Source organism: Phyllostomus discolor, chromosome 10 (genome assembly GCF_004126475.2).
Source record: "Phyllostomus discolor isolate MPI-MPIP mPhyDis1 chromosome 10, mPhyDis1.pri.v3, whole genome shotgun sequence".
Classification (NCBI taxonomy): domain Eukaryota; kingdom Metazoa; phylum Chordata; class Mammalia; order Chiroptera; family Phyllostomidae; genus Phyllostomus; species Phyllostomus discolor.
This window is the reverse complement of record NC_040912.2, coordinates 80,141,041-80,164,838: the sequence shown is the minus strand read 5'-3', so window position 1 is coordinate 80,164,838 and position 23,798 is coordinate 80,141,041. Positions and strand designations below refer to the sequence as shown.

General features: G+C 44.2%; 1 protein-coding gene across 1 annotated transcript in view; it reads right to left on the bottom strand.

Annotated features, from left to right (window-relative positions):
- Nucleotides 1-10,250: 10,250 nt before the first annotated feature.
- Nucleotides 10,251-23,798, bottom strand: part of BPGM (bisphosphoglycerate mutase) — a 28,987-nt gene continuing 15,439 nt past the window's right edge. The window contains exon 3 of the mRNA XM_028525716.2: nt 10,251-11,261. Coding sequence (XP_028381517.1) covers nt 11,089-11,261 — 173 coding nt within the window. The 3' untranslated portion in view covers nt 10,251-11,088. The remainder of the gene's footprint in view (nt 11,262-23,798) is intronic.

Genomic DNA, 23,798 nt, shown 5'->3' with positions numbered 1-23,798 from the left:
TAGGTAATTCATAGAAGTGGAATCAAAAAGTATTTGTCCTTTTGTGACTGGCTTATTTCATTTAGCAGAATGTCCTTGAGATTAATCTGTCTTGTGGTGTGTGCCAGGATCGCCTTCTTTTTAAAGCTGAATAATATTCCATTGTCTGCATATGCCACATTTTCTTTCTCCATTCATCTGTCAATGAACATCTGGGTTGTGTCCATCTCTCGGCTATGGTGAATAATGCTGCAGCTGGATGGGTGTGTAATTATCCCTTTAAAATCCTGGTTTGGATTCTTCTGAATATATACCTAGCCGTGGGATTGCTGGATCACATAGTAATTTTATTTTTAATTCTTTGGGGAACCTCCATACTGTGCACCATAATAACTGCATCATTTTACATCCCTCCGATAGTCACAAGGGTTCCAATTTCTCTGTATCCTTGTCATATTTGTATTTGTTATTTTATGTTCTTTTGATAGTGATCATGCTAGTGGGTGTGCGGTAATAAGATGTCTCATTGTACTTTTGACTTACATTTCTATTATAATTAGTGATGTTGAATATCTTTTTATATGCTGATTGGCCATTTGTGTATCTTCTTTGGAGAACTGGCTCTTCAAGACCTTTGCCCATTTTTAAAATTAGATTATTTGTTTTTTGTTGTTGAGTTGTAAGGGTTCCTTACATATTTTGGATATAGCCTCTTACCGTATATATTATTTGCAAATATTTTCTCCCACTCCATATGTTACCTTTCACTTCATTGTTTCTTTTGATGAACAAAAGTTTTAACGTTTGCTATAGTCCCATTGTCTATTTTTGCATTTGTTGCCTGCACCTTCTGTGTCTTACCCAGGAAACCATTGCCAAACCTGATGCACTGAAGCTTCCCCCCTATGTTTTCTTCTAGGAGTTTTGTAGTTTTAGGTCTTATTGTTAGGCTGTTAATCCATTTTGAGTTAATTTTCATATACGGTGAAAGGTAAGGGTCCAACTTCTTTTGCGTGTGGATATCCAGTTTTCCCAATACAATTTGTTGAAGACACTGTCCTTTTCCCACTGTGTAATCTTGGCGCCCTTGCCAAAAATCATTTGGCCATATATGCAAGGGTTCATTTCTGGGCTTTCTGTTCTGTTTCATTTGCCTATATATCTGTCTTTATGCCAGTCCCACACGGTCTTGATTACTGTTGCTTTGTAGTATGTTTTGAAACCAGGAAGTGTGAAGTCTCCAACTCTGCCAATCTAATCTTTTTTAAGGTTGTTTTGGCTACTCAGAGTCCCTTGAGAGTCTAGGATTTTCTGTTTCTGCAAAGTATGCGGTATTTTATTCTTTTTGATGTTGTAATAAATGAGATTGTTTTCTTAATTTCCTTTTCATTGTTATTGTCAGTGTTTAGAAACACATTTGATTTTTGTGTGTTAATTCTACATCCTGAAACTTTATTGAAGTCATTTCTTAATTTTAAGAGTTTTTTGTGGAATCTTTAGTATTTTCTACATATAAGATCATGTAATCTATGAATAAAGATAATTTTACTTCTTCCATTCCAGTTTGGGTGACTTTATTTTTGGTATCAGAGTAATGCTGGCCTCATAATATGAGTTTGGAAGCATTCCCCCATCTTCAATTTTTGGAAGAGTTTAAGAAAGATTGGTGTTAATTTTGCTTTAAATGTTTGGTGGAATTCTCCAGTGAAGCCATCTGGTCCTCTACTTTTCTTTATTGGGGGACTTTTGATTCCTCTGTTGTTCTCCTCACTAGTTATAGGCCTGTTTGGATTTGTTTATTTCTTACAATTCAATGTTGGTAAGCTGTATGCTTTTAGGAATGTATCCATTTCTTCTAGGTTTCCAATTTGTTGACATATAATTCTTAATAGTAGCCTGTTATAATTATTTTTATTTCTGTGACTTGAAGGGTAATGTTCCCTCTTCACTTCTAAATATGAGCCTCATTCCATATCTTTTTCTTGTTCTGGCTAAGGGATTGTCAATTTTGTGTATCTTTTCAAAAAACCAACTCTTGGTTTTGTTTTTTCTATTGTTTTATATTCTCTATTTCATTTATCTCTGCTCTCATCTTTGTTATTTCCTTTTGTTTTTTCCTTCTGCCAAATTTTGGGTTAGTTTATTCTTTTTCTAGTTCCCTGAGATGTTAAATTAAGTTGATTTGAGATCTTTTTAATGTAAGCATTTGCCACTATAAAGTTTCTTCTTAGTACTGATTTCACTTTATCCTATATGTTTTGGTACATTGTGTTTTCATTTTATCTCCAAATATCTCCCAAATTCCCTTGTTGATCTCTTCTTTGGATCATTGTTTGTTTAAGAGTGAATTATTTATTTCCACATTTTAGTGGAGTTTCCTGAATTCTGTTATTTCTGCTTTTATTCCATGTAGTCAAGGAAGATATATGATTTTTACCTTAAATTCATTAAGACTTAGTTTGTGGCTTAACATGTGGTCTATCTTGGAAAATGTCCCATGTGCATTTGAGAAGACTGTATATTTCTGCTCTCTGGAGGTTGAGTGTTTTGTATATTTCTGTCAAGTTCAGTTGGTCCAGTTATGTTGTTCAAGTCCTCTGTTTCCTTTTAGACCTTCTGCTGGTTGTCCTATCCATAATTAAAGGGGAGTTATTAAAGTCTTGTACTCTTATTATATTGCTATCCATTTCTCCAATTCATATCTAATTCTATATCCAATTCTATCTAATTCATATCTAATTCCAATTCATATCTAATTCTAATTCTATCCAATTCATATCTTTGGGAGCCTTCATCTCCCTTTAAAAATGATAGGATTTGCAGTTCTCATAGGGATTGTATCTCACAATAGCGGAGTGTAAATGTCACCTTGGGGAGATCGTATGCTCAAATGGCTGAAGATCTCCAGGGGCAATGAGGGCTTGGGCCACTGGGCCACTCTCCTGCTTAGGAGGCCTTCCATGTCATCATGACCCAATCTGGTTTCTGTTTCCCCAGTCCCACCCACCTCATGATGCTTTGCTGCTCAGTACGGTGCTCAAGCCACCCTGATCATAGCTGTTGTGTCTTTTAACCACTCTTTTCTCCCCCAGCTCACACCCATTTGAGTGTGCACACACACACAGACACACACGCTATATTACTCAAGGTTTAGTGTGTATGAAAACTTTTCAGAGAAAACTTTCATAATCATGTTTGGTGGCTTTTGTCATGTAAAATGGCTTTACAGATTTTTAAATACTTTTTGTTAGAAAAGTGTATTTGTCAACATATATAAAATGAAACAATTCATATGTTTGTTAGCTTGATTAAGATATTAAAATGTTTGGACAAATAGTATGTACGGGCCTCACAGGCATTCGAGATGGGCCTGGAGGGAAGCTGTATGAACAGGATGACTTATTACAGCAGAACATCAAAAGCACCTACTTTTTCCCTTGGGAACATTTAAGTTCTATCCAAATGATGGAACAGTATTTATCCATTTATTAAGATTGTTTGAAGCCCATGAAACACAGAGAGATGCTTATGATGAAGAAAATAATACAAAATGGAATGTCAATTAAGACAGTATGTGGAAAATGCATATAGAAATAAATGGTTGTCAGGATGGTAAGATTAAGGAATCTTTCCTATGTATTTTCAAATTTCAAAATATTTGTACTGCCGCATTTAACTCTAGAATTTGAGTAAAAAGCAAGAATACAGCTCCTTGAGTGCCCTGTTTCCACACCATTACGGCCTCAGCGGATGGAGAAAGGCTCTGAGCAGAGCGGCTCCGCGGCCTCGTTTGCCCTCCTGTCCGCCAGCTGCAGGCTCTCCGTCTCCGCGTCACGGTGGACGGACAGCCACGGAGCACAGTACAGATTAAAATCAAGTATCTGCTAGACAAGAAATACTTTAAAGAAGAAACCCACAAACGTGGGCAGTATAGCACTAGAGAGGGGGAAATAGGTGAAATTCTGGGGAGTAAATTTGCACGACGCTGTCAGCTTCTTAAAGCAGAGGACCGAATTCATTCAATTCCCCTGCCGCGGAAGAGGAGACCAGGGAACAAGAAGGATCCCTCATCGGTCAGTCCCAGGGCTCTGGGCAGGGGGTTGGGGGTGGTGCTAAGAGTCTATTACAGACAAAGAAAGGAGGGCAAGGTGGGTGGGGCGGGCGATGAAGGGGGGAAGAGTGCGAAGCCAGAGCCTCCTCGCAAGAGTGCTGGTGTCGCTGAGTCTGCTTGAAGTTCTGTGTGGTCACGCTGACAGATCTTGGAGAGCAAAAGTGGAGACAGGAAGACCAACTAGAAGATTGTTGACATCTTTCAAGAGGGAAAAGATGAGGGTGTGACTTAAGGCCTGAGTGGTGGAGAGAAAGAGGAGATGAACTTGAAAGGTATGAGGAGGGAGAATCAACAGGACTCAACAACCAATCAGAAGAAAAGTCAAGGTCGACAGCCGGGAGGATGGCTAGGCATCTGTGTGTATCAGTGAGACCCCCGTTGCCAGACAAGTCTCCAGAAACCAACAAGGCCTCGGAATTGGTTTATATTTTAGATTTTCCCACTGCAATCCCATGGGGATCCACGATTATTTACATTTTATGTTTACATAAGCTAAGCTCTGCAGTTACATAAATAGAGGGGGGAAAAAAATCCCACAATCAGTTCCAGGCCCTTTTAGGTATGACCTTTTGTAAATAGCCAGACTGAAGTTTCCAGTCAAAACCAGGGGCATTTATGAATAAATACTGACCCCCAGTGTTTAGGTGCAGAAATAAAGATTATAAAATATCAGGCCTTCCGGGAGAGGACGTGGAATTCCAGCTACAAATAATATTCCACTCCAGTTCAGAAGCTTGGGGTGCTTCTGTAATGAAAATACTGACTAGCTCATTGTCGGCTGCTGGCTGCCAGGACAACTCTAACACATGTTCTATAGAACATGACAGTGTGGACTGAGTGACCTTGGTCTTGGGTACGTGGCTGTGTGACGGCCTTTGCCCTCCCTGCTCCAAGGTCCACGTTCAACTGCTCCAAAGAACTGGAGTAAGGGAAGATTTATTGCCGTAAATTTGACTAATTCAGACTCCAGCTCTGATTCCCACCTAAGTCAACATCATGTCCAATAACTACCCTCTCCGGCGGACTCAGGGCAGCGTGGCTGGCACGTATTCCCTTTTCAACAGCTGCGTGGCTGGAGCAAATTCATGAGAAATTCTTAAGTAAACTCTCAGCAGCAAAATAACTCCTTCAGCTGGAGCTACTTCCTCGTGAGAAAGTAACCATCTCACATTTTGGCCAGTGGTCCCGGCTGTCGCCGTCAGGTGGCATCTGTTTTCTGCAGACCGGAAACCCGGCGCTGGCTCTGTGGAGACACGCTCCCGTCACATTTGGGGCTGTGCTGAAGTTGTCAGGAAGCTCAGCTTTGCAGAGAAGTAAATGAATAGGGTGAGCCATCGAGCTGTCCCGAAAAGGTAGAGCTTCCTTCGCAAAAACAGGATCTTTTTCATGAACCTTGTTTTTAAAGCGAGAAGAGACTTCAGTGGCCAACCACAACATCAAAGGCAAATCTTTAATGCCAACGGAATTCATTGGACTTGTTTTTCAGCAGCGAGGAGCTTTCATTTCAGGCCATTAACCCTCAGCATTCTTAGTAGAAGGCTGCATGGAGGAGCAGTAGGAAACACAGATACAGGCTGGGTTATAACCTGGGACAGAGTGACACAGGGGACGCTTGTGAGGTGGTTGCTGCAGGGACCTGAAATTCAAGGAAACAGAGGCCCAAAGATGAAGTAGAGTTTAGGAGCCAAATGGTGGCATGAAGAAGGGATGCCACCTTTCGGCCCTATTTGTTCCAGTACAAGCCAATGGCGATCCTAATCCCGAGTGTGATTCGTTGTATCAGCAAACCAGCTAATCGTTGGCCTGATGCGTCACTGCATCCCTGAACATAGCAGAAATAAAATCAGTGCGCACCTCGCCTCTCGACAGTATAGTACAGACTTAAAAGTTTCTGCCTTACCTAATAAGGACTGAGATTTCAAGAAAAATAACAAGTGCAGAAACTACTCACCTTTATCCGCACACTGCATACAAGTTTTAGTGACCGTATTCAATGCAAGTTTATTTTTGTCCATGTTTAGTTCCTGTCATTACCTTTTCTGATTTTATTTTGAAAAATGGCAAACCTACAGAAAAGCCGGAATAGCACAATAATCCATTATAAACTCTTTCCTCAATTCCTCAGTTAGAACATTTGCTGTATTTGCTGTCTCTACACAGGGAAATTGGATTGGCTAACTCATCTGAATGTGAGTTGCCGGCATCATTCCTCACCCTTAAATTCTTCAGCCCCGGAAGGTCCTTCATAACTTTTAGTTAAAACATGTAATTAAGGCACAAATGTTGAAGCCCTAATCCCCAGTGCGCTGGAATTTAGAGGTGGGGCCTCTGGGAGATAATTATGTTTAGATGAGGTCATTGAGGTTGGCTGCCCCATGATGAGATTAGTGCTCTTGTAGGAGAAGGAAACCAGAGTTTCCCCTCTTTCTCCTCCACGTGAGGACACAGCAATAAGGTGTCTGAGAACCAGAAAGAGGGCCCTCATCAGGCACCCAGTCTGCCAGCACCTTGATCTTGGACCTGCCAGTCTCCAGAATATGAGAAACAAATGTTTGTTGTGTAAATCACCTAGTCTGTGATATCTTGTTATAGCAGCCGGAGCAGACTAAGACAAAAGTTCTATAATCCATTAACACCATTCTTTTCTTCAATCTCAAGTTTTCCCAAATGTGGCACTTGAAGCCAACTTTTGTGTATCATCATCAGGCTTTGGGCATTTTCTTCTTTTCTGACTCCAGATGTTTCGAGCTCACCTTTTACTTTATCTGCGCCAAACCTGGAACCAACCAACATGTCTGGTTATGTGACCCAGTATTGAGAAAGGGAGGGCAAGGGAGCTAGGTGTGCTCGTCACTACTAGGTATTGCTTCTAGGACTTTTCAGAGGACAGAGCCAGATCTGGGTGCAGGGTAGGAAGGGGTGATGTTGGCAAGAAAGAGGAAAATACGTACACCTACCCACACACTCATACAAATATCCCCAGTTCAAAACCAATAAAACAAAGTGTTCCTTTAACATTCAAATCACCCCCACATTATGCTGCAGAAGTCATACATAACAGACCAACAACAACCAGAGATAATAGATTGTATATAAGTCAGATCCAAACTGGACAACTTAGTAAGGGCTTACATGTGGGTTTCTCCAGAGTACCAAAAAGGGCAAAGTTCAGAGCAGATGACTGATGGCTGCCATTTTAACGTATTGAAGACTATGTTATTCCTTTTCAAAATCTATCCTGTTTGATGTTGGGCATTTGTTTCAAAATAATCCAGTGGGGGGGGGCGGGGAGAGAGTGAGGAGGGAGCTTACCTTTAAAATATTGTCAAAGAAAATTGCAATACATTATTTTTGGCAACACAAGGCCCCAATGTCTTAAAGCATAGACTATATTAAAACTTTACCAATTGTGGAAACAGAGTGTTTAATCCTGCCTATGATTTTGCCAGATAACTTTGTCATTAGAGGGAGATTGAATAAATAAAAGATTCTTATATTTTGGATGTTTCCTATTCCCCTCGGGATCAGTGGTTTACATTCCCCTCATAGTCCAATGTGACAGCCTCAGGGGTCAGCGGAGCCTGGCATCGGCCAAAGCCAGATCGGCTGTGAGACAAGGCCTGGCTTCATGCAACCAATGGGAACCAAACGTAAGCCAAAACCTTGCAAAGTACAATAGTGCAAAACACAAACAAAGGAAACAGGGCCAAGATCTGCAACAATTTTGGTGTATTTCTGAGGGGAGAACCTTTGAAAGGCTTTCTGGGTTAAGAGAGAAGTTGAACTCTGGGAAGAATCTTAATCACTTGTGAAAGGCTAAGAATGAACTAAAAGTGGCCCTGGGGGCGTTGAAACTTGTCTGGTTAAGCTGTTGCCCCTGCCGGGGTTCGTTAAACATAGCTAGGGGCTGGAAAAATGAAGAACTGTATGCACAATGGGAAGTGGGGCCAGGTACATGAGTGCGTGACCCAACTTCTCTCTTCCCTGGGGGTGACAACGTGACCAGGATTTTTGCTTTGGCCACCAAGTTGGTCAACTGTTGCCCAATGGGTATTGACTTTCACAGGTTCACACACTGACCAAAAAGGCATTTTACCCCCCAAAATTATGGAGCACAGAGAAGCTTCCCAGGCTAGAAGACAGCCATTGCCATTGATGGTCATATGTAGTAACTGCATTTTAATAAACTGGCCACAGTCTAAGATCAGAGATCATCTGCAAAGGGATCTGGTTGAGCTAGATGACAATTTTAAAAATCTTCCTTGCACACTTAAAAATATTTTTATTGTTCAATTTATCTCCCTTTTCCCCCCCTTACTCTCCCCTGCCCTGCCCAGCCCATGCCCCACATTCAGTCCCCCCACCCCATTGTCCCCATGGGTCCTTCATACATGTTCCTTGACTTGACCCTTCCCCTTCTTCCCCTGTTATCCCCTCCCCTCTCCCCTCTGGTCACTGTCAGTTCGTTCTTTATTTCCGCCTCTCTGGTTCTGTTTTGCTTGCACATCTTATTAAAGAAAAATACGTGACATAATGCATTCTAACCAAGGGTGCTCTGTTAATTCCGTGCTCAAGGTAAAGAACCTCCGTTTTCTGAAGAACTTCTGCTCTTGTAGAAAAAGTCTCGGTGTACCAAACCTCTAGGCATAGCATCTAGCTACCACCCTCATGTTACCACACTGGGACCATCATTTCTGCCCGCACAGAGGAGACGTGAGCAGTTGGCTTCAGCGCAAACCCGACCTGGCAACACGACAGGCTGCCCTCTCCAAGCACCAGATTTCTACATAAGCTGTCCGCCATTTATTTAAAATGAAATTGGAAATCCCTATTTTTTTTGTGTGGGTCCCGGCTTGACATCGAACTGAAGGATTCCAAATTAGGATGCAGGTTAGGCAGCCTTCAAGATGCCTACATCAAAACTCACGAGTACCTTGTAAACTATGCAAAGAAAACAGGTTCGCTAGGTGACCTAAGGTTGAGGTGCTGGAGTTGTTAAAAATTATTTTACATGGTGTCACGAATGTGTCTTCATTTATTTCAGCCAAGAGGTCAAAAACAATAAAGCCGAATTGTATCCGAAAGCGTCCTACATTATCCCTACCTGGGGAAGTCTGCAAGACTCCACAGCGACTGGGTGTGAGCATGGCTCTGTGTGCAGAAGCAGATCATGTCGGGGGCCGGGGGGAGGCTGGGAGTGGACGTCTAGATGCAGAACAAGGAAGAATCCAACTCTAGGATCTTGAGCTGCATCAAGACATGGTCACTGCTTGGGCTGAAAAATTCAGAGGCCAGTTCCAGAGAGGAAGCTGTTCAAAAATGGTCTGAGCGACAGCCTAACAATAGGCTCGGAATTGTAGGAATAGCGGGTAGTTGGTCGTTGACTCTGATCTCTGAATTCTAAAGGGCGTCATTTGATTAGGATGCTGGACTAAAAAGAAGGGCTACTGGAGAGAAGCCAGTAGTAGTTGGTCAGAAACTTAAAGCATCCACATTTCACGTCCTTATGCTCACCAATGTGGCCAGCTGTGAGCAAACCAGGTTCATCTCTTTTTCTCAGCACCTTCATCGGCCAGTGCTCTATGACTCTTGATTTAAGGATTGACTAAACGGAGACTGAGCCATGGCAAGGGTTTTAGAATTAGTTTTCTTCTAATGCCACTTTTACTATAATGTGGATACAAATGAGCTAATCCACCAATGGAAAGCCACAATAATTAGTAAATAACTGTAACAGCTATTACAGCTGCAAAATTTTTACATGACTTTATCCTTGAAATATATGTTATGTGCTTCAAAGCAAGGCAATAGTTTAATGAACTGACTTATATACCTACAATATCTAAAAATACACTATAGAAACCAGAATCATTAAGACTGATAAGCAATTGATTCTATCCATGGCGTACCCTGGCCACTCCTAGCCGTCAGTAGATGAACAAATGTATGTGACAAGCTCCAATATGTCATTTCCCCTGCTCATGTGGACAAAATTAGACCCATTCTATTATACCCTCTCCCTGGCACCAACCTGCAATTTACAGACCATTAGGAGTTCCTACGTGTTGAAAAAAGGTACAAGTCTTTGAGTGTTACAGAAAGATACAAGCCAAAGACCAGTTTCTCTAATGTTTATGAATCATATAGAGATACTTGGGACTATCATTTTTGGTCACAGAACTTTATTTTGAAGCCAGTTTCAGGAACGCAAGGATCAAGGTTCAAAAACCAAACACGAAAGGAAAAGAGAACACCAAGAGCTACACGTGCCTATGTGCCGCTAATTCTAGCTGCCAAAGAGGGATCCCACCGAACGCCAAACTTGGGGGTCTCTGGACCACAGGCAGGGCAGAGGGCCTTGCTGGCCACTGCCGCCTGTCTCGGAGGAACCCACCTGCGGCTTCCCCACTTAAGGGGCCTCTCACCTTACCTTTCAAAACATCCCTTTTCCTACAGGAAAAGACTAGCAATAAATACTTAAGTATAGTGCATTATCTAATATCCTTTCCTATCATCCCAGAAAGTCTTAGTAAGTATAAAAGTGAACTACTTATTGGAGAAGTAATACCTGTCAGTGGTGACTTAGGACCTACTGAATGGTGAGTACCTTCAACTCCACCTGCACGAACACTCCCCCATCTCAGAAACTTGTGACACTGATTAAGCTCCAACTGATTATGAGGTTAGTGACTAATTCAAACAGGGCTAGTGGGACAGCTAACCCACAAGGCTTATGATATGAGCACTCAGGCACCCTAAAGTCTTTATCTGGGCCAACATAAGTTCCTTAGTTACCTATACAAACTTCACTCCACAGCCTAGTCTGGAAAAGTTGGAAAGAAACAGAATGAGAGAGAGAGAGAATGAGAGAGAGAGAGAGAGAGAGAGAGATCAGCACCTATAACACACTGCATGCCACTCCTTTTTGTAGCTATTCCAATCTAGCTAGAGAATTCTATCCAGCTAGAGGAAATCCAGTGAGGGAAAGACTTTATTTTTCAGCTCTTTTTCACTTTTCCTTGATCCTCTACTTTCTTAATGGCTGCTTGGATAGCCTCCTGGTCGCCCAGGAACTGGTGAGGCCCGACGGCACGCAGGTTCTCATCCAGCTCCAGGAGGATGGGGACACCAGTGGGGAGAGTGATGTTGATGATGTCTTCATCTGAGATACCTGGAGGGGAAGAGAGGAAGGAACAAGGCATTAAGGGCGACCCGGGAGGAAGTTCTGCTTAGTGGCTTAACGGCCACATGTACTTAGTCCCTGATTCACTGCCGGTCTGGAACCTTGCGGATTCTGTGAGGGATTCTAGCTGGAGTTCCTGGAAGCCAAGAACTTCCCAGAAGTTAAAAAATTAAAATAAAGCCCCGGGCAGAAATTAACATCACGTCATATCCTAGGACAGTAAATACCTTCTGGGAGAACCTGATCCTGGCTGTTTCCCAGCTAAATCCTAAAAGAATGGAGATTATTCTCTCTGTGCCCACATGTGTGTTACTGATTTTGCACATGAATTAATCTTGAAAAATCTTAAAGTGAACTAAGAGGGTTTTCTGATTTTTTCCCCCTTGTATAAAATGTCCCCAGCCTGGCTAAAATTAACCTCCAAATCCTGTTCAGTAGATTAGAATGTGGTTGCTTTTCCAATGCTGCGTGCACTTGGGGTGACCTGGGCAGGGGGACGCTTCCCTGGCTACTTAGGGCGCCCAGTGAGGGGGAGTCAGGAAAGGACCGTGAGGGGTGCCTTGCAATCAATCGGGCCTCGCTCTCCCACTGTCCTGTATCGTCCCAATTTACAGGAGAGGAAGGCATGTGTCATGGACAAATTACCTTCAATTCTTTTTAAAATAAACTCAATTCTGGGTAGTTCAACTGTGACCAGAAGAGTTGGAGGAAGACCGTAATAACAGCAGTGACAGTATTTTTATTACCACGACTACATTTAACAATAAACAGCTAAGATGTACTGGGTACATTCTACATGCCAGTCCCCTTTTAAGCACTGCGTATGCACTAACTCATTTAATCACTGTACAGTCCTATGAGGTTACAAGCTAGTGTTTTCCCATGTAACACGTCCTGGCACAGGGAGGGGAGGCGAACAGCTGAAGGTCACACCGACAGTCAGCAGCAGAGCCTGATTCAAGCCCTGGTGTGACTCCTGCACAAAGTAACCCCTGCAAGTGCTTCTGAGTCCAACACGGGCAAGGAGAAGGGAGGAGACAAGAGACAGAGCTAAGCAAATTAAAAGGTAACTGAAACTATTCAAATTACCTATTTTAAAAACACACTTTCGTTATATAGACTTCTACATCCCAACCAAATGCTCCTGTTCTGTATTAACAGAAAGGATCGAGGTGGAGCCAGTTTCGAGGAGGAGTCTGACGGCCTGTCGTTACTTGGGAGGTGATGATGGCAGAAGAAGTGAGCAGCAGCTAGTTCTCAATGTGCTGTGCCATTTTAATTAAGCAGTGGTCACACTACAGCACCAGTCAGAAGTCATGGAATCAAAGCTCTAGATCCCGAGTGCTAGGGTAGCTCTTCATTAGAATTGCATTGCTCCACCCAGGAGAGCTACCTGCAAACTCTCCTGCACGAACTGCACACGCTCAAACCGCTACGAGACAAGGGGTGCACACCGCGCCTCTCCCCTTCTGGCGGTCCCCTCCATATGCTACCTCCGCAACTTTAGCCAAGTGACTTCTCTGGGCCTCCGTTCCCCCTGACAAATTAAAAAAGAAACACACGCACTCTTCCTTTACCGGTACGAAGGGTGTGGGGTAGGAGGAATGGACTTAAAAGAGAACATGAAAAGTACAGAACGGTCAATGTGTCTTCTTCCTCTACTACGTACGACTTCTCCACAGACGCTTTAAAGGGGCGGCCTCTAACACGCTACTTTGCCCTGTCGAGCCCCCATCCCCACACTGCAGCCCCACACAAGAGTAACATCCCAAACTGGAGCTGCCAAGGACAGAGCAGCTCGGACCAGACAGCCAGCTGTGTAGCGGGGAGGATTCTAAGGGCCCTCTGGCTCCAAAAGGTCAGCTCTGTCAGCTGGATGCATCGCAGCTGCTACATGCAGCCATCGGAGGCCGCAGGGGCAGAATTCACCAGCGTGGGGTTTACAGCCAGGTGACCACCGAGGCTTTCGAACCCCGTAGTTCTCACTCCTTTCCCCCCTTCACCCCAAATCCACTCGGCAACCAGGAACCGAGGGCCTATGACATGCATAGCCCTCTGGGGAGGGACACTTGTGACCTTGGCCAGGATTCTACCTCTACTGAACTACTTCTTCATTCATGCAAGGGAGGAGGATGGTCTCCTCTGGCACCGAAGTTCCTCTGTTTTATCGGAATGGACACGAAAAGCAAAGGCCCTTCGGAGGCATGAGAAACACGGGGACACTGACTGGGCTTATGCTCGTCTGTCACAGGGGGACCGGGTGTATCTGTCCCCAGCGTCCGTAAGCATATTGCTCACTGAATGGAGAGAAAGACAGATTTTACAGGTTTCTTCAGTTCACATAAATTTTTCTGCAAAAAACAGTTGCAGAGAAATTGCAATTGGTTGTCTGCTTTGGCTGGAGACATTTAGTAAAACCGACCACATTTGACTAATGTTTTCCAGGAGAAATAGAAATTATGAGCATTCACATCTGTCACCATCTCAGATTCATGCTTATAGACTGTGGGCCTTTACAACAAGGTTTTTGGACATGGGACTTTATTTTAAAGTGACTAAGCTTCCACTTTTATTCAGCGTTGTGCTGGAGGTTCTAGTCAGGGCAACTGGTCAAGGGAAAGAAATAAAAGGCCTCCAGATCGAAGTAAACGATCGCTCTTTTCAGATAACACTTGAACCAATAAATGAGTTCAGCAAGGTTCTTGGAGATAAGATTAATGTATAAAATTAACCATATTTCTATATAGTGATGAGCAAATCAAAAATGAAAGTAAGAAAACAATTCTATTTGTATTAGCAACAAAAAGGATAATATACTTAGGAATATACTTAACCAAAGAAGTAAAAATCTTATCCTCTGAACACTGCAAAACACTGTTTCCGCAAGTCAACACACAGATTCAACACAATCCCTATCAAAATCTCAGCTGATTTTTTTTTGCAGAAATTGACAAACTGATCATAAAATTCACATGGAGATTCAAGGTGTCCAGAATGGCCTTCCATTTCACTCTCCAGTGCACATCGGAGAGAAACGAAAACACAGGTCCACACAAAAGCTCGCACACAAACCTTCGTAGCAGCGTTATTCACAGAGCCAAAGAGTGGAAACAGCTTAAATGCCCAGCAACTGATGAATGAAGGAGGTAAATGTGTATATCCATGCAGTGGAATGTTATTTGGCAATAAAAAGGAATGAAGTGCTAATACATGCTAAATACTGATGAATCTCAAAAATGTTAAGCTAAGTGGAAGAAGCCAGTCACAAAAGACTACATATTGTACCATTCCATTTGTGTGGAATGTCCAGAATAGGCAAACTTATAATAAATTAGTGATTGCCCAGGGCCAGCAGGAATGAGGGGACTGGACAGTGCCAGCTAGGTACAGAGTTTCTTTTGAGGGTAATGAAAATGTTCCAAAATTGACTGTGGTGACAGATGGACAGCTCTGAAAATACTGAAAGCCAATGAACAATATACTTTACAAGAGTGAGTTATACGGTATATGAATTATATTTCAGTAAGGCTGTCAAAATACTAAACAAATCCAAAGAAGTTAAATAACACTGTTCATCACAAAACTGTTAAGGCAGTATAATTGGATCTGTTTGTTTGTGTACTTTTTTAAAAAAATTCCCAAATCCCACGAGCCCACCTCTGGCCATCTGACTCGTCTATGGCTGTTCCCACCAGAGGACAAGGAGAGAGAACACCTGTGTGAATGCACTGCCCTCGGGAAAGGCCGGGCGCTGACTGCATGTACAGAGCAAGAGCAGAGAGAGCTTTCTGCAGATCATGGACAATCCAGCATGGAGTCAGTGTCAGCCATGATAGATACGTCAAGTGCAATGTCAAGGCTGAGGCAGTGGAGTGTAACGGGAATGCCCTTAGGAGGGCCCAGAAGGCCCAAACTACAAGTCTGCACACTTTGATGAAGGTTCCATCTGGACACCAATAAGAGTGGGGCCTCCACTACTGGTGGGCTGTAGGAACTCAGAGCTCTGGCCACCCCACGCGCGAGTGTGGCTGCACCACGGGTCACCCGCAGAGCCCTGGCACACTTCCACTCCACCGGACACGTGCCGCCACTGCAGCCACCTGGCTTGAGACCAACAACACCTCTCCACCTGCGGATGGTGACGCTGACCTGGGACTTCACATGGGATGTCCGTGCTGCTGGCTTCTATCGCGTAAGCTCCCCCCTGTGTGTGTGTGAGATGCGTGTCTCTTCTGGCTTATTGGGGAGGTCTCTCCTAATAAGCCTGGCAGCGTGGAAAGACACAAATGTGTGTGAGTGACTCCTCTGGGGGATGCTCCCTTGCTCACAACACAGCGCGGGACAGCAGCGCCCCGTGTTCTCGTGTTCTCAAGATCAGTAAAGGGCGTGGGCACGTCTGATCCCCTTGAAAGAGCTAACGCACTGCTGGTGAGGTTCAGGGGCTGCAGTCCACAACCTCCGAAAGGAGTTCGGAGCTAACCGGACCTAGCAGGTCCTCTCTTTAATAGCACCACTCTCAAGCTCAGGCCTGCGGCTTAGATGTGTGGGATAGAACCAAAGAGCCAACTCTACAAAGGCCGTGAGAGCTATAATTTTCAACCTACAAAGGAAGGAGAGCTCAACAAAAATAGAACATTTCCAATTAAAAAAAAAAAAAAAGGAACATTCCACTTTAATGACTACTCAAGCCATTCACACAGCAGACTAATTACTTGCAAATATTTAAAATGCTTAGACTGGTTAATAATCAGTCAGTGAGACTTACATTTTAAATAGCAAATTAGGAAAAACCACAGCGAAGCCATTACTCATTGCTCAGTTTTGGCATAAGGCACATTCTTTGTCCTAAGGAAGTTAAGCAAGCAGAACTCCTAAGGCTAGAATAATGCATCTGCACCGGACGGAACCAAACTGAATTAATAATACTATATTATGTAATATTGTGTTCACTCATTAACTGGAACATCCTACAAAAGTTAACAAAGGGTGGCCAGAGATCACACCTTCTGTCTGCAAACTGGCACGGACTGTCTGTACAGCACCCACGGATGTTCTGAAGGGAAGCGTCACCGAGGCCTCGTCCCACGTCAACCTGTCTCCATCGCTCCCCGCTCTGGAGCCACGCCCCTCAGAAACCGACCATTGCTTTAATACTGGAATCTTCATGCAGGGGCTGCTAGGGGTCCACTGCCACCCACTTACATGACCGGGACATCTCAAGTATGAACTAATAAAAGTCTGGTAGTAAGTCAAAGGGGTTAACAACTCGAGGCCCCTGTGAGGATAAATTCCTTTTCTGCATACAGGGCCAACTTCAGAGAGTCTCGCCTGTACCTGTAAGCTGCCTCCCCCGAGTCGCTGTAGCAGAAACAGGAACCACAGACAGACCGCTGTGTGTGTGTGCCACACCAATGACACTCTGCCTTCTCTGGGAGGTGGCCGTGCAAATGCTCCCGTCTCCCTCTGGGACCACAGGCTCCTTGAACAGGAGCCACGTTTTATCCAACGCTGTATCGCCCGTGACCTTGGAATGGTGCCTGACTCACTGCAAGAATTCAGTGTCTGCTTGTTCGACTCTGAGGACTGCTATTATGCAGCGATGGCTGCTAGGACCCAGACATTATGGAGCTATATCATTCACTGTTATAACTGATTGTGTTTATGTCTACTTTTTACACATAAATAAAGGCTATCAGAAATAAAAACCATTCGTTGGGCCTTCCCAAACTCTCGTGCATAAAGCCTATACCTGAAAGCATTCTGAGGCCTTTTCAGAGGTACAGGTCCCGGCTGAGTTTTGGAAAGAGATCAAAACGGAGACAGCAGCTCCTGAAAGTAAGGACTCGGTGTGTCCAGTCCTAGGTGCTGAACCCTCCTGATCTAACGCACCCTCAGGACAGAGCTGAAATGAATGAATCTGAACTCTCCGGGTTTTCATATCGAACCTAGTCTTTCACTGTGGAAGCCTTGATGAAAGAGTGTGTCCCCTTCTTCACCTTACCAAGAAAAAAAAAGAGAGAGAATTGCAAAAGTTGAACGAATGGCTTTTGCATTTAGTGCTAATAAATAACTCATATTAAATTTGTCTTCTATGAATTTTCTTTGGTTTTCTCCAAAGTATGTGCTCCAAATCTTTGAGTATCAGGAAACGGGAAAAAAGACCCAGAGGGAGACAGATCTGTTGTCCGACAAGAAGAAACCCTACTTCTAAAGTGCATGTTTTGGAGAGTCAGAAAAGAGGAAAACAGTTGTGACCAAATCAGTCAAGCGCGAGGCCCCACCCATGCCTCACTTCCCTCTCCTCACCAAGTGCGGCAGGACCCAAGGCAGGACCCAAGCCCCACGATGGGTGTTTGTGATAAGACCGCTGCATTCTTCTGTTGCCAAAATAAGAGCAAGACAAGAAATTCTGAATTGGATAGGTCATCTACGTGTTTTTAATGACAGTTCTTTAAGATCTGAAAGCTCTACACGTACAACTTAAAGAAGGGCTGGGGACAAGTGGAAATGGGTTCTTTGAATATCTAACATGATGACGGAATGAAAACCTCTAATTTAGAATGAGGAAGAGAGAAGGATCCATCCTACATTTAGTTTTATAGTTCAATAGCGTACGACTTTTTAAAAACAAAGGTCCCCCTCAGTCCATTACACTTACATATAAAAGAAAGCTGAACTAGACCACTAGACCAGCTATTTGTTTCACAGAAGAGAGGCCTGAATCTGCTGCTTCTGAAAATATCACACTAAAATGCCAAAGGTGACCGCCTCGCTTGTCCCTGTCCCCACTGTGAATTCCAGCTGACCTTTCCTCCCAGATTCTCTAATTTCATCTGCCCACTTCTTCGCCTTGTTATGTGTGCAGCTGCACGCAATTTTTCAAGGATCAAGTCTGTCTTTCATGAGCCTCTTGCATGCCACTCTGATTCCAAACTTGAGACGGCCTAGCCCCGTGCTTGAACCCAGACTAAACAATCCGCTTCCGCTGGCACGACGCGGGCTGCATCCACTGCCCCAGTTCAGGACCTGGCCCGGCCTCCGGCGTGGGCCAGCAGGAAACAAACAGGAAGTGGCTCTGCCAGCCACCGAGAAAGAAACACACGCCTGTCTGGAAGGCGACGGAACAGCACGCTTTTAGATACTAAGTCTGGGTGCGGAGTGTTCAGGGTGGTGCCTGGTGACGAGCGTGTCCGCAGCAGTGAGGGGTGGGCGCTGCCTCAGTCTGAACTTGCGAGCACAGCACAGTAACTGCGCTGCTAAAGATCAGCAAAGCAGTCCCTGCAAGCAGGAGTTTTCCTACTATGTAATATTTCACGCCTGCTTTAAGTCTTCTTTCTTCTGAAAGTATCAAGGACTACTATCGTGTTAAAAGTAAAACGATTCCCTAATTGTATATCACTTAAGAGCAGAGATGGTGTATAAATAAGTAACCTCACAGGGTAGGGGCCGTCCTGCCCGGACAAAGTCTGTCCCAGGCCCCGGCGTGTGGTTCCTGAGTGCCACTCTGCTGCAAGAGTGCCACCAGTTCAGACTCAGGGGCACTGGCCTCTCACTGGGCTCTGCTCCTGCTAGGACTCCAGGAGGCCCTTGGTGGCCTCCTTCCACCCCAACTGGGCGGCCATGAGAAGGAAAAGTGATAGGTGGAAGGCCCAATTAAGTCTGGAACTTAGAGTCTGGTGGCCAATGAGATGAAATACAAGGCCTAGCATGAATAATGCCCCCTTTTTTATTCCAAAATCTTTTAGTACAGAATCATAAGCATGTCATTCTGTAACATAACACGATCACACTCAAGTGCACCCTATGACATTTTAGGTGACGTGTTCAAGTCAAAACGATAAATTATTACACCCATATTATTACCCTCCCAACCACCCTCCAGCATGCCTTACTTCTGCCGGACCCTGTATAGTTTGGGGGCAGAAAAACCTTTACTAAAAGAGCTCCCAACTCCTAAGTGGAAAACTTCATGGTCCAGCGGCCTGTGCGTAGCTTCTCATGAAGAAGGAAGAAGGACTCTAAAAGGTAATTCCCTGCACTGCCCACGGCCTAGGTGCTGAGTCGAGTCTGCACCGACAGCTCCCGCGGTGCTGAGGAAACACGGTGGTGCCCTCCAGGTTACTCTTCCCAGGTACCGGGAGATGGACCTGGCGACTCTCGTTCCAGTCTACTAACCGGCAAACCAGTCTAGTCTGTTATTTTCTAAAACGGAAGGCAAGGTCCCATTTAGAGCAATGGCCACTGCACTAGATAAAGGCAGGCCTTTTAACACTGAAGTACAACTTGCATTCAGTCAAATTCACCCTTTCTGGGGGGCGGAATGGTTCTACATCCCCCCGAATCCCCTGTGCCCCTCTACAGCCTGCCCGCCTCCACTGATCCGTTTCCGACTGAACAGTCTTGCCCCTTCCTGGATGGTGTGTAAATGCGATCACACGATGCCTAGTTGTTTTTAAAAAATAGAAAACTTCTCACCATTCTAGAGATATCAAGGAGTGTTGTTTTTCCCCTAAGGCCTCTCTCCTTGGCGTGGAGATGGCTGTCACCTCCTTGCGCCTTCACATGCTCTTCCCTCTGTGTGTGTCTGTGTCCAGATGTCCTCTTCTTAGAGGGAGACCAGTCACACTGGATTAGGACCCCTCCCCAATGGCCTCCTTTACCTCAATTACCCCTTTAAAGTTTCTTTCGGCAAACCAGCTTAGTGATCAATGGTTGATCAAATGAAGTAAAAAAAAAATGGCCTGGATACACTGAAGAGGAGGGTACAACCCAGTATCGAACCATAGCTTTCCAGGGAGTTCAGAGCCTCGTGCTGGTTCCCCCGTCAAACAAGGACTGCGCCTGGCACGAAGTGTGCACTGGGAAAAGGGCCACCGCGTACAGCGGTACTGGGGGCCGCCGTGCGGAGGAGACTAAGTGCGTGGAAGCCATTCACAGCCTACAGTGGCAGGGTAACCGCAGTGATAATTTAAGACTCAATTACTTGCCTCAAGTTACCTTTTTATGGTTTACCTGCCAAGGATGCTCTTGACTTGGCTCCTTATAACACAGTATTCCAACCAAAAAATAGATCAAGAGAAGGGCTAGTTTTCGGAAGAAAAAAAAAAAAGAAAAGAAAGAAAGAAAGAAAAGAAAAAGTAAAATAAACAAAAAGAGCCCAGGTGGCCATCGTGTGTAGAGACTCAGGGAACCGGGCTGGGTGGCACTCACGACCCCATCTAATGCTGGGGCCCATGGCCCAGCCATCGGGGGCCCATCTGGGTTTTATGTCCGTCCAACAGCACCCATGCTCTTCCCGCCAAAGGGACGGAGCGTCAGCCAGGGTCTCACCGCCTGCAGAGTGATGTCACAACACCAGAGAGCTGAGAGACGACATGATGTCCAGAGAATCAACACTCTCCCCTGCTGAGATATAGACGGTCTTGAGAAGGTAAGTAGCACTAGAACGTTCTCAGTAGGAGAGGCACTTTGAGATTTCAGGGACAACCAGTATTTTAGTTAGTTATTTGGGTCATCATTCCCAAAGTCACGGTCTCTAAATAAGAACAAAGTATTTTTATGATATGACAACACTCTGGCATCGATGCTATCAGTTCCCACTGAAGGTAAAATGTTTTAAGACTGGTAGGCAGTAAGACGGTTTAGGGAAAAACTGCCCCAGTTCTTGGAAAGGTCCTGTTCCACAGAGGAGAATTTTGTAGAAACAGATCTAGAAAGCATGATGAGGAATCAGATGAATCTATAACCACAAGCATTTTTACTTTGGTAATCAGTGCAAAAAAATTAGCAACTTTGGGTGTTTAGAGGACATATGGAATCTGGTCACACTCACTTCAAGGATGCTTTCTTAATACTAGAGAAAACTAACATCTCTAGAGTAGCAAGGAGACTGTGTAACTTGTCCTCGCCAGAGCACTTTTGAAAGCGAAAGGAGATGCTATTAATAATTACTCTGGGGTAAAAGATATTAACCAGAAAATAGGGTGTATGTGCATATACCTTTAGAGTAAAAATAAACTGGCAATCAAGATAGTAAATTGTATGATATCTGTTTCTAACACAAAAAACACAAATGCAAATTGGCAAGTATTTCTGCTCATAAAACAAAAATCTATATTTCCCCCCTCTAAAGTAAGGAATATCCACTTAACTTTTTGGAGTTTTGAAAAGCTAGCATCCAAATTCAATGTGATGCTTTTTCAGTCTGGGAACTGACCAAGTACCACGTGAAGCCTTGTAACTTGGGCTCCTGAAAGTTTACACACAGCAAGATAAGAGGTCTACTGTTGGCACTCCCATCCCAGGGAGCATACATATTTAGAATGAACTTTAAAAGGGCTGAAATCTCACTCAAGGAACAGAAATGGCATGGAAGGAATAACATACACACTTTCCTCTGGTCCTGGGAAAGTCACTTACGTGTAATTCCTACAGCTGTGACACAGAATGCTTGGATCTTATTCTTCAAAATAGTCTACAAGAGAATTCTATTAGTGGGAAATGGCATTTAGAGGACTCCTCAAATAAGAGAGAACTAATGTACAAAGTGATCCTAACATGTACTCCAGGCTTTTTCATGCACATGAAATACTTTCTTCCCCCTTAGGGCATGGGAGTAAGTCACTATAGGGAGTCACAGCAACAGCAAAGAACTCCACGAATCTTACCAGTACCACCAGGGAGCACTACAGGCCAAAAAGGAGCAAAGCCATTCTACCCAGGACGGGTGAGCCGAGGCACAAACCACCCGTAGAAGGTCTGCCTCCCTCTGGACAGATCTCAACCCTCACATGCGCTCCACCTGTGTCCCCAGCCGTGGGCTTGTGCCTAATGGCATATTCTGGCTTTTCGGAGAATTTTCGCCCCTGAATGCCTGCCATTCTCCCCGGGCACCAACCCTTCCATCTCCATCCTGTCTCCCTCGTACATACCCTCCTTCCTTCTTCCCTGCACACAGCTGCCAGCCCAACACCTTTTCCGACATTCACATACTTCCTACGCAACTCTCTTCATACAATCTACCTCTTCCAGCACAAATGCCAATACTGTAAATCAACAATTCCCAAAACAAGACATTTTATATAAAGCCTGTTTATAGTAAGGGAGATAGGAATTATCATTTAAGGTTGCTTCAAATTAATTCATCTCTGAAATGTAATTTAGTCCCATATCGCCCAATAGAAAAAAAAGAAGAGACCTTGAGAAGAAAGGGTAAGTGAAGCCCGTGCACTAGAGCCTGCTGATTTCTCAGCGATTCTGGTAAATCCAGTTCTGTTCCAGTGGTCAACGCTGTGCTTTAATTTTTTCCTTATTCTATATTCCACATCCACGCACTTCTACTTTGTTATCACTATTATATATTTGCCCAAAACTATTGTTTTCTAGGCCAATGTCAAATCCTTTAATCTTTTGGTCCCACTGATTCAATTATTTTTGCAGTTTTAATGAGATAATTCACATACCATTCAATTTACCCACTAAAAATGTACAATTCAGCCTTGGCTGGTGTGGTTCAGTGGAATGAGCATCAGCCTGTGAACCACAAGGTTGCCAGTTTGATTCCCAGTCATGGCACATGTCTGGGTTGCAGGCCAGGTCCCCAGTGGGGGGCGCATGAGAGGCAATCACACATTGATGTTTCTTTCTCTCTCTCCCTTTGTCTCTCCCTTCTCCTCTGTCTAAAAACAAATACATAAAATCTTTTTTTTAGAATTCAATAACTTTTAGCATATTCAGAGTTGGGTAGCCATCGTCACAATCAATTGGACAACATTCCCACTACCCCAACAAGACACCCTGTACCTACCAGCAGCCACTCTTCACTCCACGCCCTCTTCACCTCCTCCCCAGCCCTAGGAAACAATCCCCTTTCTGTCTCTGTAGCTTTGCCTATTCTGGATATTTCATATAAACAGAAGTCTACAATATATGATCCTTATAACTTGCTTCTTCCGCTATAATAATTTCAAGGTTCATCCATATTGTAACATGTATCAGTATTTTATTATTTTTTTAGTGCTGAAGAATATTCCATTGTATGGATATACCACCTTGGATTCATCCAGTCACCAGCTGATGGCGGGCACTTAGGTTGCTTCCACTTTTTGAGCACCATGAATAATCCTGCTCTGAAGGTTTGTGTAGAAGTTTTTGTGTGGATAGATGTTTTTAGTTTTCTAAGGTATTGCTCTGGGTTGAACCACTGCCTCCCAGAAAAGGTATGGTGAAGTCCTAAGCTCCAATGCCTCAGGCAGTGACCGTGTTTGGTTGGAAAGAGGGTCACTGTAGAGATAACCAAGTTAAAATGAGGTCACTGGGGCGGGCACTTGTCCAGTATTACTGATGCCCTTACACAAAGGGGGAATTTGGACAAGAAATGGAGGTCCCCACGGGGAGAATGCCGAGGGAAGCAGAGGGCTGCGGTGATGAACTTACAAACGGAGGAACCAGAAATTTCCAGCAAGCACCAGAAGCTACAAGAGGAAAGAGTGTGACCTTGCCAACACCTTTATTTAGGAGTTGGAG